The 17286-nt window shown below is 38.7% G+C and overlaps 1 protein-coding gene across 1 annotated transcript; it reads left to right on the top strand.

Moving 5' to 3' along the window:
- The first annotated feature begins 3104 nt into the window (after positions 1-3104).
- Positions 3105-12977, top strand: LOC145996047 (actin, muscle). Its single transcript, XM_083132259.1, has 5 exons — positions 3105-3258; positions 7546-7694; positions 10633-11011; positions 11680-11787; positions 12431-12977. The coding sequence occupies exons 2-5, from the start codon at positions 7569-7571 to the stop codon at positions 12946-12948; spliced, it is 1131 nt and encodes a 376-aa protein (XP_082988385.1). The 5' UTR covers positions 3105-3258; positions 7546-7568; the 3' UTR covers positions 12949-12977.
- Positions 12978-17286: the final 4309 nt, after the last annotated feature.

Below are 17286 nucleotides of genomic sequence, written 5' to 3'. Positions count from 1 at the left end.
AAGTTTTCGTAGATTCACATTCGAATATTTCTGTAATAATCCGCGTGGAGAATATGTAATTGTGAACAGTGTTCACACATTATGAAGGACTGAAATTCAGACCTCGAACGTACTGATACAAGGGACACGTGATACAATGCCTGCTGGTAGAGACAAAACACTCTAGTGTTACCTTTCACCCTTTCACACCATAGCGAAGAGTTAACCTAGATATTGCAGTGATTTCATATTCAACATACAGCAACTAACTTTGGTGTTTCTAAGGTGCACTGCGGTGCTTAGATATTTTGTAAAACGTCGACACTAAGAAATAAGATTAGCAATACTATCTAAAATATGTAAGAATTGACTACTCTCATTTAGGCACCTTTAGAATTTGAATGTACTGTAAGAGATTGCACCATCTTGTGTTGATATTTGTACTTATCGGTTCGTGCTGGCTGGGCCCGCTAAGTCAAAACGCCTGCTATAACGCCATGACAGGTTTTGTAAAGACTCATTCTATTTATTTACTACGACAAACAGAGAGTTTGTAGTATTAAGCAGTAAGAATAATATATTTTATATATATATATATATGTGTGTGTGTGTGTGTGTGTGTATTTAAAGCTTTATGAGTTAAATAATAGAGACCAATACAAATTGTGGAATTACAATAACAATAGCAGCTTGAACCTCCCGGATGATTTTAAAGAAAGAGGAAGCGTGAAAAGGCAATAAAGGAAGAGAGAGAGAGAGAGAGAGAGAGAGAGAGAGAGAGAGAGAGAAGGAAAGGAAAAGAAGCGAAGAAGTGAAAGTGAAATAGAGAAACCAAACAGAGAGAAAGAAAAGAAAGCTAGAAATAGTAATAAGGGATCTAGAGTGACAGAGAATCCGAAAAAGCGAAGGAGTGAAAGAGAAAATAAATTAATCAGAGAGTGAAAGAAAAGGAAAGAAGCAAGAATGAGAACGGCCAATAAAGAAACAAGGGAGAGGCAGGGACATAGAGAAAAAGAGAGAGGGAGAGAGTAAATGACAAAACGGTAGAGAAAAATTGATGAAGTGATTTGAAGAAAGTAGAAAGAATACATAAGGAGAAACAGGAAGATGAAAAGAATTCAAGTAGAAGAGAGAAAAGATGAAGGGGTAAGCATCTACTTATTCCACGTACGTCAAGTAACACCCCACCCCCAACCTTTCACGTGTGCATGTGTGTGTGTGTGTGTTTAACAGTTTCTCCATTTACAATAAAAAAGAGAGAGAAATATATGTTCACGAATGGGAAAATTAGAATAATTACAACTTTTTGCGCAGGGGTAAATATTTGAAGTTCTTTCGCAGTTGTGAAAGATACTCGCAATTGTATACATTATTTCAATTCTTTTAGGGCTGGGTCGATACCACTTTGAACCGATCCCGACACTAAATTTGTAATAATTAAAAGTTCTTCAAAATATTGATTAATACTTGTTTGTAACTATTCCACTTCAATTATATACATCTTACGAAGATTTCTTCTTTAAAATTTTCAATAATTACATCAGAATATTAATTGTTATTTATGTCCTCTTTTAACATGTGAGAAATCAAAATTTACACTCTTTTCTTACTGCATGGTTCAACTAATACCACGCAAAAGAACTGTGATTGCCACGTAGCAATCACAGTCAATCCTGTGATCACAAAATCACAGTTTTTTCCATCACTAGAATAATAGAAGCCACAAGTTATCACGAAATTCACTTTTACGCACAAAACTGGTGGCGAATGAAAAGAAACTTGGAATATTGCTTAATTTCTAGAAATTATGTATCGCTCGGAATTTTTTGATGAGATCGTGAAAGATCAAAAGTACCGGAAAAACCCAGCCGATACTTTTCGATGTATCGGTATCTCTATAGCCCTAAATCGAAATATTGATACCTCGCTTAATCCTGTTTGGGAGAAGGGTCGATTTGTGGTGAACGATATAAACACAGCCACTTAATCAACAAATGATCAAATTCAAACAATCTGTTCTTGTTACTTCAGTTATTTACTATGTAATGTAAGACCTATTTTGGAACACAGTACAACAACTTGGAATTTTGCATGTAATAATAATATGAAATGTACAGAAAGGATTTGTTTATTTTAAATTCAGACTTTTTAGATTTTATTATGAATATTACGCGTATAATTTGTTAGATAAACTTGGAAAGAAGAAATGCTAACGATTACAATTGTATTTGCAAATTAATTAATGGAGAACTTGATGTACACTATTTATTAAATTACACCAAAGACTCGTCACTATGTACTCCTAAATAACTGCTCTACAATTTCTGTTATTTTCTATTTTGGATATAACAAGTATTTTAATTTTGTTATATCCCAATACGGTCATAATGCACAGGAGTCTAATAATGAAAATAACATGTGTAATTTTACTATTAACGTGTTTTTTAGTATAAGTGATTGCATTGTATTTTTCAAATTTATAATTCTTTTATTTTAATGTAAATTTGTCTTCTTAGTATATTTTATCATGTAGTACACTTATTTAATTTTTTCATTGTACTGTATATAATATGCATATATTATTTATCACCATAAACTGCTGTATTAGGCAGGCGTGCTTTTTGTCAGCAGTATAATCCGATAAATAAAGAAATAAGTGGAAATCCATTAGGCACCTTATCGCCTATTAACTCTCTTCTTAGAGTAGCTCTGGTACAGAAATCCAGAGTTGAGTTACTAGGTCGATTTCGAAATTCCGGGGGAAAAAAACTGCACAAAAAAATTAGGCAGACAAAAGACAGCGAGATCCAATTATGAATCAGTGTGTAGCAACTTCGCCCTTCCCCCTCCACGCCCGCCCGCCCCTGAAGCACAGAAAAACCACAGCAAGTATGTGACAAGGACGCGCGCGTGTGTGTGCATATGTGCGACTCCTTTTCGGGGTACGCTCCACCCGCCCCCTACCAAGCGGGCCTCGATAGACTTGTGTCCAAAGGTGGCAACGTTGCGAGAGGTGGTGGTCGTGTTCTATGGAGTGCAGTATGGACTGGCATGTCCCCCTCCCCCCATCTCCTGGCCTCCTGCCACCAATACCCTTTTAAGGGCATAAGGGGGGAAGACTGCGAGCCGAAACGGTCCTAGCCGTTCGGGGATACCTTGTTTGGAGGGGATATTTTGGGATCTGGCCCACAGCGCGAGGATATAGATAGTGCCAGGGCAGCATTGGTCTTCACTCGATACTAGGGTACCGAGCACGCCGGAGCTACAGGTCTAGAAGGGGTATGTACCACAGGAGACGTGAGTGTGTGTGTGCTGTGATTGCATATAGTTCATACGCCAGTGAAATAAGTGACATCAAGTGATCTTGAGGATTAAGTGATCCAAGTGGTATATCAAACCAGCTTCGTTCTGATCCAAGGACTGGTTCTGTAGTGATCAAAGCAGTGAGCAACGTGTTCTATCTTTCCTCTTGCAAGTGACATCTAGTGACAGTGGTGGAAATCCAGGGGTGATCAGGAAACAAAACCACGTGACTTTCTATTTGTTAGTTCCGGTCTTATCTTGCCCATAAATCTATTGCCAGTAGAAGCTCTCACAACATTCATATAGCAGCTAGGTTGAGTGTCATGGCTCTATCACACTATATTCCTGAACCACCAATAGGGTTCCTCAAGAGCCACGTGTACTTGTTGACATTCACTTCATCCTCACAGCGAATACAGAATAGTTATTACACCAGGTGGTTTCTCGAAGAGATTCTAACAACTCTAGACCTAGTAGTGGCACTGGAGCCGAAAGCGGTTTCAGCCCACAATCACTTTCAGAACTTATCTAACTGAGAACCCTGGAGAAACTGGAGTTTTCCAGTGTCATCAGTCAAATTGGCTTCTGAAAGAGGTTGAAAGCCTGAAAACTAGAAGTCGCTACCACAGAATCACTTGAGTGATAGCACTAAATACAAGCTTGACCACATTTGCTGACATTACATCCGCGATAAACATTTGCTGGGCAGTAATATAAGCCAAAAAGGTTAAGTTCTTAATAGAGACGTTAAGAAAATCACAGAACTGTGATTTGAACATGATCACAACTGTGATTGCATTATAATTCAAACTGCGATTAATAGTTATTTATCTTTTGTCCTCCTTTAACATGCGAGAAATCAAAATTTACACTCTCTTCTTACTGCATGGTTCACCTAATACCATGCAAAAGAACTGTGATTGCCAAGTAGCAATCACAGTTTAACCTGTGATCACAAAATCACAGTTTTTCCATCACTAGAATAATAGAAGCAACAAGTGCTCGACAGAGGTCACTGATATCTCGATTATATATCAACTCAAATCGAATGTTAGCGAGCCACAATACTACCACTAAAGATAATTGTAAAACAAGTAGTTATTATAGTGTGCAAAGATGTTAGGAGGTATGAATTTAGTTGATAAGGGAAGTGCACACAATAGTCAGTTTTGCAACACAGTGCCTCAGAAGTCTTAGATACACATTTAACAATATGGTGCAAATAGTGTACGCAGAAATGCCATTAGAAGGTTCTTCGAACTGCATGGGGTCATTGTACACCCGCAACATGCCAAGCGAACGCGATCACGGAATCTATTCTGGGACGTAGAGTGCGAATGGGCTCGGGACTAAAAAAGAATCCTACTGAGGTCCAAATATGGATACAGTTGTCGATGCACAACTCAGTTAACACATGGGCAGGAGGGTTCAAGACGGAGAAACAGCTGGAAGTCTATGTATGGGAGGGGGGGAGTGGTCCCTCTTTACTTTTATTGGACACGCTCGCTTAAACTAAACGTTCGAAACAAGTGAAGGTGAGGTTTCATAACACAGGAAAGGAGAAGTGAATGTGGACGGAAGATGAAATAAATATTTGAAAATTTTCGAAGGCAATCAAATTGTCTTTCATCCACATGTGCTCATAGATGGCGCGACGATAAATTTGGCTCCTTGTAATCAAGGTTCGATACCTGGTGGAGGCACATAGTGGTTAGGATCCCACTTTAAACTGTAGGTTCAGTCCCGATTAGCCTTTGTGTGCACAAAATGGACTTTGAAACAAACTCAAAGAAACACACGTATATAACAGTTGAAAGTTGTCCAAACATTCTACTTAACTTATCTCTTATGAAACCTCGACATCAGAGTCGAACTCAGTACCCCTGGATTGCAACACGATATCTCACAGGCCATGCAGATCAAAACGTTACGCTACAGTAAATTTAAAGCAAATAAGAAGCGGTAAAGATTAAAGCGAACATCATGAAAACAGATGAAACTTGAAATCATTGTCACTAGTCCACGATGCAAAATAATGCTTTCAACATTGAAACACTACGAGGAAAGATAGTACATGTGAATTACGTTTGTGCCTTGGGAGTGGATCTAAATAGTAGTGCAACGCAGTGTACCGAGGTCTCATTCTGTTAGAGCAAATGGTGTTTAATGTTACCACGTGAAGTCTTTAGTAACATATAGCTTTTGTTCTATAACATTAGGCTTCTACAATATACATATACGCTTGCTCATCAAACAACACCTTGAGCTGAAAGGGGAATTCGAAAATTAAGTGCAGGCTTGTGTCTAGTGCCTGAAAATTCTTTACACTTGAAATTAGACTAGACTAATCGTTCGTATGTCGTGTTTTTAATTCAGATTAGTCGTGGCGACGAGAATAAATGATTGATGATGAGATTTTATTTGGAGTCTCAGCTATACCTACCATTCTGACACGATACTTAGTTAAGGCAATTGAACTTCTTGATAAAATAAACTTGATTGTTTTTTACAATTTTACCGAAAGATGGCGTTAAAACTCAATTGCACTTTTTCATTTTGCCATCGTTCGTAAAGTATTTAGTACCACTCTCAGATTTATCTGTAAAACCTCCTGTTTGTTTCCGATTGCTAGAAATTTCTTATAAACAAACGAACTTGTGAATTCCGTAGAATGCAAAGAAACTGACTAGCTTCTTGGTGATCTCATATAGGGTCTTTCACTACTTAGTTGGCTTAGTCAAATAATTATTGCGGAAGTAATTAAATCACTATGCGCCCATTTGAATAACTTGTAAATTTGACAAATGTTAGCAATAGCCGCCTTTATGATGGACGAAACGCAGTATGATGACTTTTATTGTACAAAGCATAGCAGGGGTGACGAGGGCCATTTTGGCGCTGATGTACAGCCACGAACACTGCTGGGTTGTAATAATCCCATTGAAAGTTAATGGTATCTTTACAACCCAGAAGTGTCCGTGACTGTACTTGAGTTTATCCAATGAGCTTTGTACACACTTTCCTTCAACATTCCTCAAAGCAAAAAGTTCATGGCGACAGATCTGTTGCCCGAGGTGGCCATACTCCTTTCGAAATTATTCTGTTCTTGAAGGAAGATCTGATGATCCATGTATTTATCAGCAGTGTGCAACATTGCCCAACCTTTTGCTGAGAGTTTGCAAAAGGACAACATGGCACCTGGTGGTATTTATTTTGAGCTTCCTACAATAATGAGTATTTTCATGATAAATGCTTTTCTGGGCCAAATGAAACACCCTGTACTATGAGAAACATTTTTCCGTTAACAATTTCCATTCTAACGTCCAGTATTTCCATGACATGAATTTGGGTAATAATACAAAGTCAGTTGATATACTTCAATTGTTTTCTGGATAGAAATAATAGACAAATAGCTGAAACCAGACTCATTATTTTGAACTATATGATGAGAGATTACTTTCGTAAACCCAAATCTATTGTATAGTAACTTCCAATTGGTAGAACACTAGTTTCTAGTGTCTTTACTTTAATACTATATTTAAAAAATGAATTGATTAACACACACATGGAGTCTATTGATCATAACTTTTGACTTTCACACAAAAAAATTGGAAACAATTTAGTCACAACGAGCAGCTTATATGTATATTGCATTCCTTCCAGAATAGCAAGTTTTGAGATTTTTCCCAAAATGATGTAATCACCACAGGGGGTCTTAATGAGATGAGAAAACTATATTTTATGTTTTGCTTGAATGTTAATTTATAATATAAAAATCAGGATTTTAAAAACCGCAGAAAGAGAATCAAACTTCACAATATCATATGCAAGAATTATTATCTATTTTTTTAATATCACATGTACAATTACACCATTACATGTATTTCACAGCCCTTAAATGTGTTTCTTAATATGTAACTAGCGTCCATGTCTTTCTTCATGCACGTACCATTGTGATTCATTAACAAAGTTTCCCAGCGTGCTTAAAAGTAGAAATTTATTCAAAAATATATCTTTTATTTATTTTAATATTTGTTGTTCATCGAAAATTTGCTCTGTTTAAATCAGACACATTTCTCAAGCGATATATATATTAATAAAAGCGTAGATGCCATCTAACGGAAGTTTCAAGAACTGCCTCGGTACCAATGATTTGCAAATGGACATTAAAATAAGCTTAGGGACGCCGTAGCAAGTAATACTTTTGCTAAGGTTCTGTATGTGCATTGTACTTATTATTCTTTCTTTCTTTTGTTTTTTCAGGTTAACAAAGACAGACATCCAACATGTGTGACGACGACGTTGCTGCATTGGTGGTTGACAATGGCTCCGGCATGTGCAAGGCCGGTTTCGCTGGGGATGACGCCCCACGAGCCGTGTTCCCATCCATCGTCGGCCGACCCCGTCACCAGGTATATAGACTGTTCGTAATCACACATACATAAACCATTAGTTACTCACAATCACACATACATGGACCATTTTGTACACACAGTCACATGTATGCTTCTGACGAGAAAACTAACGCTAGATGGAGGTAGTGTGACTTCTTATAATATTACAAATGCAAGTGGATAGCTGTAGAAAATATTGAAACGTAATCTACAGCTTAAAGTAGGATCTGAACTATGAAGTGTACTTCTGCCGAAAATCGAACCTGGGACCCGTGGACTAGGTGGAATTCTAAGGGATGCTTTCCTCCCGCGTGTACTACAACTGATTGAAAAGTATTAGTTATTGACAACAGAGGGTAAGAGTGTCTATTTTGGGGAGAACAAGAAGACTGAAGTATACGAGGTTCGATCATAGCCTAAGCCTGTGCCTATGTTGAGGAGAACAAGAAGGCTGCCTCACTCCTAACCAAGGGGTCGCCAAATAGTTAGGTTTGCCCAGTGTTACAAACGAATAGCATGTGACTTTAATTGGAAATAACTTGGTTAGTGTTAGGAAATGTAAGATAGAAATATTATCTCAGAACTTGACAGGGTTAAATGAAGGGAAAACGTTTCTATAAATTTGCTCACTCCTGCCTGAACTGGAATGTACGTTTCCCTTACTCGCCTACGCTTATGTGTGAACTGATGGGTGAGGCCTTGGAGAACCCTTTGTTCGGTCTCTAACAGGGCGGGCAAAAAAATAAGCAGACGTTATTTTTAGTCCCACCGTGTCTTCAGGAAACATACACGTCTTTTCTAGACTTGGTTACATGTGTGTGTTTCCGTGGTGACGAATATGTGTATATACCGATAGGAAGGGGGGGGGGGGCGATTCCATATATGGACTTTAAAGGTCTTCTTGGGTTATTTCGAACAGAACCTTTGCGTTCCTCAACTTATTTCCGTTCGGTTTGGAAATAGGCGCGGTTTGTTTCTGTAGTGAGACGATTCCTTTCTACTATTTTGGGAATCGTTACTTCTGTGTTGTATATGCCCTTCTACCACACCCAGCCCAGGGTGCCAGCTCATGGACAAAGGCAGCTACTGGAAATGATATTGTTATATTCAGTTACTTGGTTGCTTACTTGATTATATGTTTACGCGAGCAGTTTCTTTAATGGACCTTTCTATAAAAGTGATTGACTTCAAGGGCTCAGAATAACGAGGGCATGGCGACTAAAATTATAGCCAGGCTAATCTTTTATATTATTTTTGGGATAGAGTATATGACTCCTCAGTGTTGCCATTCTTACAAGAGCTGGTTCTCCCTAGTACGACTCTGTTTTTTATTGTAGGTAAGGGAAACCGTGAACATAGCTTTCAGATTTTATCAGCTTTAGGCTAATAGTTTTGTAGTCTACATTTGAGTCACTCACTCTCGCTATACAGGGTCTCCTCGATGGTGCAATGGCAACTTCGTCGCCTTGTTGTCAAGAGGTCCCAAGTTCGATACCCGGTGGAGGAACATAGTGGTTGGGATCTTACTTTAAACTGTAGGCCCAGTCCCGATTAGCCTATCTGTACATAGGGTGGACTTAAAAACTCAAAACTTCTCGCTATACACTGATAATGCTTTTGTGTCACTCTGTCTACACACTGACAAAATCTACATTTGAGTTACCCATTCTCGCTATGTACTGACAATTTAGACATTTCATTCACATGCTCTTGCTATACACCTATGAAAAATCTAGTTTCGTGTTGGGATTTGCCTCTGTTCTAAGATAGGTGCAAATAACCTAATTGCTGACACGCCGAAATGCAGAAACGCACACTAAAAACAGCAAGGAAATCGAAACCTAAAAGATAATCATCAACTGCTTTCCAAGTCATGTTGATGCAAGGAAGCTAATCGAGATTTATTTGATGTGCGGTTCTTGCTTGTGAAATGTGGCATCACTGTAGATCAAACCTGGTACCGTTTGTCTACAGAACCTTAGAACCTCCAGGTTGTCAGGGAGGCTATGTTTATAGAGAGTAAGACCCATTATCTCCACTTAGGGGGAATTTTCGTTAGTGTGTATCGCAGGCGTGTTCCCAGTCATTCGTTTTATTTCGTAAAACTAAAGGTAACGCTACTTAATGCACGTTTAAACTAAATGTATTATATTGATTATATTCACATTTAGGAGTACCTTTATCACTTTTCTCCTTAATATGTTTAACATGTTAAACAATAAATGCTGCACAACTTTCAAATATTGCATATGTTCTTGGTTTCGTTAAAAGCTAGTTAACACTTCCATGGTGCTCTGTAGACATTAATTTTTTAATATTGTGTTACTGCCTATGGAAACTAAAACTTTAATTTCGTTAAAATATATATATAAGTTTTAGCTTCACTAACTTTACACCAGAAATATTATTTCACAAAAATCACCTTTGTAACTGTCCCATAGTATTGAGCAAGTTTGGTAGCTTTCTCCAAATTTTTGCACCTTAAGATACAGGTTTTGTTCTAAATGTGTATCTTCACAAAGTAAAAATGTACAAGTTTAACTTTTCAAGCATTCTCTTCACTTCAGACCAACAGTACAATATTTTTCTGTAATTTCTAAGTATTCTATTATCGAAAAAGTTAAATTTATGCAGGTTTATTCAGCTCCAAAAAGTTATCTAACTACACTACAATTCAGGTGTACTAAGTACGAGAATCTTCGTCCCTTGGTCTTGCCCTAAACATTTACTTTATCTACAAGCGTCAGGCAAAAGAGGGAGGGTGACGCTTAATCAGTTCCTACACCCTGATTTTTGTGATATCTAATCTGAATGTCAGAGTTACCACACGCGTGGGTTTTTCTGATAATTTCACTCTCCCGGGTTTCGGCACCGTTTTGTATTAATCGTACTGTTATGCTCTTTGTGCGTGTCTGTGTAAGTTTAAACTCCAAAATACAATTTCTCTCCTCTACAGGGTGTGATGGTAGGTATGGGTCAGAAGGACAGCTACGTAGGTGATGAGGCCCAGTCCAAGAGAGGTATCCTGACCCTGAAGTACCCAATCGAGCACGGCATCATCACCAACTGGGACGACATGGAGAAGATCTGGCATCACACCTTCTACAATGAACTCAGAGTCGCCCCAGAGGAGCACCCAATCTTGCTCACAGAGGCTCCCCTCAACCCAAAGGCTAACCGCGAGAAGATGACCCAGATCATGTTTGAGACCTTCAACACACCCGCCATGTACGTTGCTATCCAGGCTGTGCTCTCCCTGTACGCCTCCGGTCGTACCACTGGTATTGTGCTGGACTCTGGTGACGGTGTCTCCCACACAGTCCCCATCTATGAAGGTACGTTGGAAACATTTCGCAAACTTCTTAAAACACTTGCCACAAGCCAGACAGAATTTGCTCTCACTATTTCAAAAGCCTTCCACAAGTCTACACTTTCCAAAACTTAAAAGTCTTGTAGCTGAGGACCAAAGCATAAGAATATCTCTCTCTCTTCTCAAAACACATCAGAACTTCAATAATTATTGGCAAATAATTTGGTTCTCAGTTCCGAACCAAGCCTAAACTCAGAAATACAAGAACTCTACTCAAGCATCTCGACATCACATAACAGTCACAGTGTACACACACATGCAATGAAATAAACGTTGTTGTTAGATGAAATTGCAAAAAAACTTTGAGGTATTAAGATATTTTACTTACCAACAACTGTTGATTGAATTTGTATTCTCCAACGGATCTGAAAAATAAAATTAATACTTAGTATCTTGTGACAAAAGTTAAACAAATACAAAATACAAAAGCACGATACATTTCTACCTCATTGGTTACCTTATTTATCAACTGACCAAGTTTTTGATCTGAGACTTGCTTAACTAGCTGATTCAAATATTCATTTAATTCTCACTAAATTATTAGTAACACAAGGAAACCATGGATACTTGTTTTGAGTTTGTGTATTTTTTTTTTTATACTAAGCTCGAATTATGCTCTTCTTCTTTCTTCAGGTTATGCTCTGCCACATGCCATCCTGCGTTTGGACTTGGCCGGCCGTGACTTGACTGATTACCTCATGAAGATCCTGACTGAGCGTGGCTACAGCTTCACCACAACCGGTACGTACCCGTTATTTTACAAGTTCCAAAATCAGACATTGAAATGCATTAAGCAGTTGTAAAAATCACAACTTCTCAGTAAACAAAGAGCTTTAATTTAATTTACCCCCTTAAAACCATAATTTTCAATTTTGTATAGCTTGGTGGTTTTCAAACGTAATGATTTTTCAGTTTAATGAACCATAATGTTCTCAGGAAGATTCAGAATGTTAATTTTTCTATTACGTAGCCAATCTTTCCTTCAAACATTTAGATCTGCTATCCTAATTCTGCAATATACTCTTCTTATTTCCTTGTTCTTGCTTCTATATTGGTTAATTCTAATATTCAGCCAGTTAACACTTCCTCGCTCTTTACCATCCCGTCACTCTGTCAGTTCTTATCTAACGCTCTGTGAGTTAACACTTCCTCGCTGTTTACCGTCCCGTCACTCTGTCCGTTTATTCTAACGATTTTCGAGTTAATACTTCTTGCTGTTTTCCGTACCGTCATTTTCTTGGTTAAAATTAAGATTCTGCACGTTAGAACTTCCCACAAAATTAGTGGTTAAAAAAGCTTTCATATTTTGTAACTATTAACACCCTGAAACCATTGTAATCGGAAAAATCTGACCAGTGTTTCCAACTTTCTCTCCCACCAACAGCTGAGCGGGAAATCGTAAGAGACATCAAGGAGAAGTTGTGCTATGTGGCTTTGGACTTCGAGCAGGAAATGGCAACCGCAGCTGCCTCCACCTCCTTGGAAAAGTCCTATGAATTGCCTGATGGCCAGGTCATCACCATTGGTAACGAGAGATTCCGTTGCCCAGAGGCTCTCTTCCAGCCATCCTTCTTGGGTATGGAATCTTGCGGCATCCACGAGACCGTGTACAACTCCATCATGAAGTGCGACGTCGACATCAGGAAGGACCTGTACGCCAACACTGTCTTGTCCGGTGGCACCACCATGTACCCCGGTATTGCTGACAGAATGCAGAAGGAAATCACCGCCCTGGCCCCAAGCACCATCAAGATCAAGATCATCGCTCCCCCCGAGAGGAAGTACTCCGTATGGATCGGTGGATCCATCTTGGCTTCCCTGTCCACCTTCCAACAGATGTGGATCTCCAAGCAGGAATACGACGAGTCCGGCCCAGGCATTGTCCACCGCAAGTGCTTCTAAAAAGGAGGCCAAACATCTTCAAGCATCAACATCGCACACGAACAACAAAACAGCATCGGTACAGCGTACAAACACGCCCCCTCATGCTATACCATCAAGCATCAAAGGAAACAACAGACAAACTCCACCTCTCTACCACTCTTATGGATGTCTCTTGCACTATATCTCGTCTGCTTCCAGGTTTCTCATTGAATCCTGAGAAGAAACTTGAGCTGCTGTGGTGTTTGATACAGAAAAAACAAATATTTTGTAACACTATTATTATTATAATTAATATATTATTATAAATGCTCATATTGAGATCTTGTGAATAAAGGGGCTTTTTAAGATAATACTCGTGAAGTCATCAACAGTTTCCGCATGTCAACTCAAGCAAAATATTCGAGCACCATATTCTGCTTAAGTTCATATGTGCCTAGCCCTTATCTTACACAACAATGAGTTCAAACCATGCAACAACAATGGAATCAACGTGTGATTGTTATCGTAAGAGTTCGTTCAGAGAGGTGGCTTGTGTTGGTTAACAAACATGAACTGAGAAATTTTAAATAACAAGGGCAACCTCCATGTTCATTATTATTATTCTTTATTTGCTATTTATTATTTATTCGTCTTGTTTATACGTGTCAATCACAGAGCCTACTACTGGGAATTATGGGGAATTGAAGCATTTTGGAGCATTCTTTGATTTGGCTCACTCGAAACGAATCAAATCAAAGAACGATTCATATCGGTAAATATTTCTTTTGACACCAGAGAAATGTACAGCTAAAAACAAAGGTAAAATAAAACTGCAAAAACAGCTTTAAAATTTTATACAATGTATTGTTATGTGACAAGCCTCACAATAAAAATCTGTTTAGTAGTGTAAACATGACACGTTCATTTTTACAAAACCAATCAAAGGTTAAAGACAGTCATTGCAGTTTGAACAGAAATGCAATGAGTTTATACATAGAAATGATATAGAGGCAACATATTATGCACTGGTAGTATTTGGAAATAACTATATGGTTAGACATGGTATTGGTTTCAAGCTCTAGAATCTATAAACATTGTTGTCTAGAACATTACCTTTCAAACTAATGTTACTCTTATAGCTGGTGATTGTTTTTAAAATGTTATTTCATATGATAGTCCAAGGACCTCTCAAAGTAGTCCCCGTCCAGAATACATATTGATGATAGGTATGCTATACAATTTGATATATTGGATTCTCTACTGAATCTGAATAGGATATGTACTAGACAGCAATGTTTATCACGATCTATATTAGCATTATAACTTGACATACCGTAGTTACTCAGATCCAAGAAGTTTAAGGTGTGCCAGGAATACACTTATCAACAACTTACTAAAACAATAGTAAGAAAGCTATGCAATTTTCATTGTTGGTTCTAATCTCCATACACTGTTAATGTCAACAAAGCCACGTGACTTCTGAGAAAATAGTTATTTTTTATGTCTTGGTTCTGGTGTTATTTTGCCCATGAATACATTGGTTGTAGCTCTATAGCCCATAATACAACGTCACACGACTTCAATATGGCATCAACGTTGAGAGATATGACTACATCACATGCATTATATTCCTACGCGGATGATTCTTGCCATTGGAATAGCCAATACAATTTCTCACAAGCCACGTGTATTTGCTTACATTGACTTCGTTCTTACAGCAGACGAAGAATGGTTAACGATATAATGCCGATCGTCTCTCAACTTAACAACTATAAATAACAGTAGGAGTTATTGGAGAAACTCAAAACAATGCGCTCTTGTCAAATACTTGCTTATTCCAACTTGAATCTACACTTGACTCGTCAGTCTGATTATAATGTTAGCAATACATGGTAACTTTTCTGGTTCTTTACATTAATCGCAACGATGATGAAGATGAAATTAGTCATACAGAAGAGATGCCAAAAACAATTAACAAATGACATAGTAATTTGATAAATTGTATCTACAAATATGAAAGGTCTTCAATGCAATACATCGTACACAAACAGTTAGTCTGTACACGAGTCTACATACCATATCTCGGGAACTATAACAGAGAGAGAGAGGTGAATGCGACTGACATGAAAAATCGACTTCTGACCACATGCAATGACCAGTCCTTCTCTCAATGCAAATTAGAGATTAAGTATGATATATATCTCAGGAACATTACCACCGAAAGATCTCATATGTGTAACGTGTGGCTGTGTATAATGTCTGCCACATTAGACAACAATCAACATTTTAGAAACATCAGTATGGTGACACGTAGGCTCTACCATATAATGATAAAAAACTGCATTATAGAAGAATGGGAAATATTGATCTAATATACAGGGTGAGTCAAAAGTCCTTGACCACCCCTTATAAAATGAAAGGGAGTGTAGATTGCAGCAATTGATCATGGTAGTAATATGTTAGGCCTAGGGGGAAACGTTTTGGTGCATGCCATGACAACGTCCGCCATCTTGGATCCAACTTCATTTCTTTAAATAGGAAGGGGGCCATGTGGGGTATGGTTTTGGGCTAGAATTTCACCAGGAATTCAGTGGTGAAGTCAGATTTATGAACTGACTAACATAGGCCTAGCACATTACGAATTGATGCAATCTACACTCCCTTTAATTTTATAAGGGGTGGTCAGGGACTTATGACTCACCCTGTATTATGGGATCATAAATGGCTCATGCATCCTGTACACTTTTGCTGTTATGGAAAAAGGTTCGACTAATCCTCCGGGAGTAGGACTTCAGCTGAGATCAGGACAGACAGGTAATTAAACCGAAGTACACAAGTGACACTTATAAATCGACTCTATAACACAGCCAGTGGCGGCGATTAGGTGAGCGTTGGGGGGGCAGACTCCCCCACTTTTAGTCACTTTTGCCTCCGCATTATGACGCCTTAATGCTAAACCTTGTCTATCAAGAGAAATTAACTGTCCTTGCCCCACAATTTTGTCACCCGATCGCAGCTACTGACACAGCTTGAAGCTGTTGATTGATTTGCCTTTGCTTTGTCACCTCGGGTTCATCGCGAAGATGAGGATGAATGGTGATAATATTAAATTGATGAAAGGACAATCAGCGCACAACATAAGTCTTACTGGCTATAAGCCCAGACGCCAGGGCCTCGTTAGTCTGTGAAATGCAGTCCAGTGTGTACTATTGGATGCATTCTGAAGGGGTCACCCCTCACACACCTTGAAGCTGTCACACTGGCTTAAATAAAGTCCTTTACGGGCAGAGGCGTCTCCTGAACGCATGCGGTGCATGCTGCGCATGCGTCAATTGTGGGAAAAAGGACAGCTTGCTCTGCGACGACATTCATGAGCATTTCTACATTCTAATTTCTTCATATAGGAGAAGTATTTATTTTACACGAGAGCGCTCAACTAAGATTATATTACATTTCTTGAATCTGAAGTGACGCATGCGTCAATTGTGGGAAAATAATTATTACTTTCTTTCACTTCAGATCCAAGAAATGTAATATAAGCTTAGTTGAGCGCTCTCGTGTAAAATAAATACTCATCCTATATGAAGAAATTAGAATGTAGAAATGCTCATGAATGTCGTCGCAGAGCAAGCTATCCTTTTTCCCACAATTGACGCATGCGTTCAGGAGACGCCTCTGTTTACGTGATAACATAAACTGAAGCTTTATTTGTTTAAGAGTATAGATAAGCTCGAAGAATCAATCGTGATTGAAAGATGACATTTACAAAATCTCTCTCTCTTCCCCTCTCCCACTCTTGCACCCCCCTCCACACACAAATATAAGGTTAACGAACACTTTTGTCCATCTCTGTTGTGTGGGTCCTTTATAGGGTCGGGTGCGATGCACACCAGCTTGCAACAAGCGCCGAAACTAAATGGTAATAGCTCGAAACGTGGCCCTACTAACCTAACCATACATGCATTATTATACCTAAACGGAATTGTAGATTATGAGGGGCCAGGTTTAGAGCTCTTTGTATTTAGTTTTCGCGCTTGTTGCAAGGCTGGGTGTGCATCGCGCCAGACACGGCCTTCATATCTGTCCCTCTTCGTCTTCGGTCGCTTTTTATTATTTTCTTTCTGTTACTGCCACCCTTTTCACTTCTCTACTTTTTAACTCACTTTCTCTTTTTTTTTAAATTCAACCCTCTATCTCTGCTTCCTCTCCATGACTCATTCATATGCTTCGCGGTGCTTCTCTCTCACTCTTTTTTCTTTGGTTATATCCATTCCTTTGTTTCTCGTTCGTTGTATCTATCCACTTCTCCTAATTACCATATCTGCCTCTCCCTCTTTCGTTATCTCTGTCTGTTACTTCTGCCTCTCCTTCCCTCCC

This window comes from Lepisma saccharinum, chromosome 12 (assembly GCF_977018435.1).
Source record: "Lepisma saccharinum chromosome 12, izLepSacc3.1, whole genome shotgun sequence".
Taxonomy (NCBI): domain Eukaryota; kingdom Metazoa; phylum Arthropoda; class Insecta; order Zygentoma; family Lepismatidae; genus Lepisma; species Lepisma saccharinum.
The sequence above is the reverse complement of the archived record's forward strand: the minus strand, read 5'-3'. Positions and strand labels throughout refer to the sequence as shown.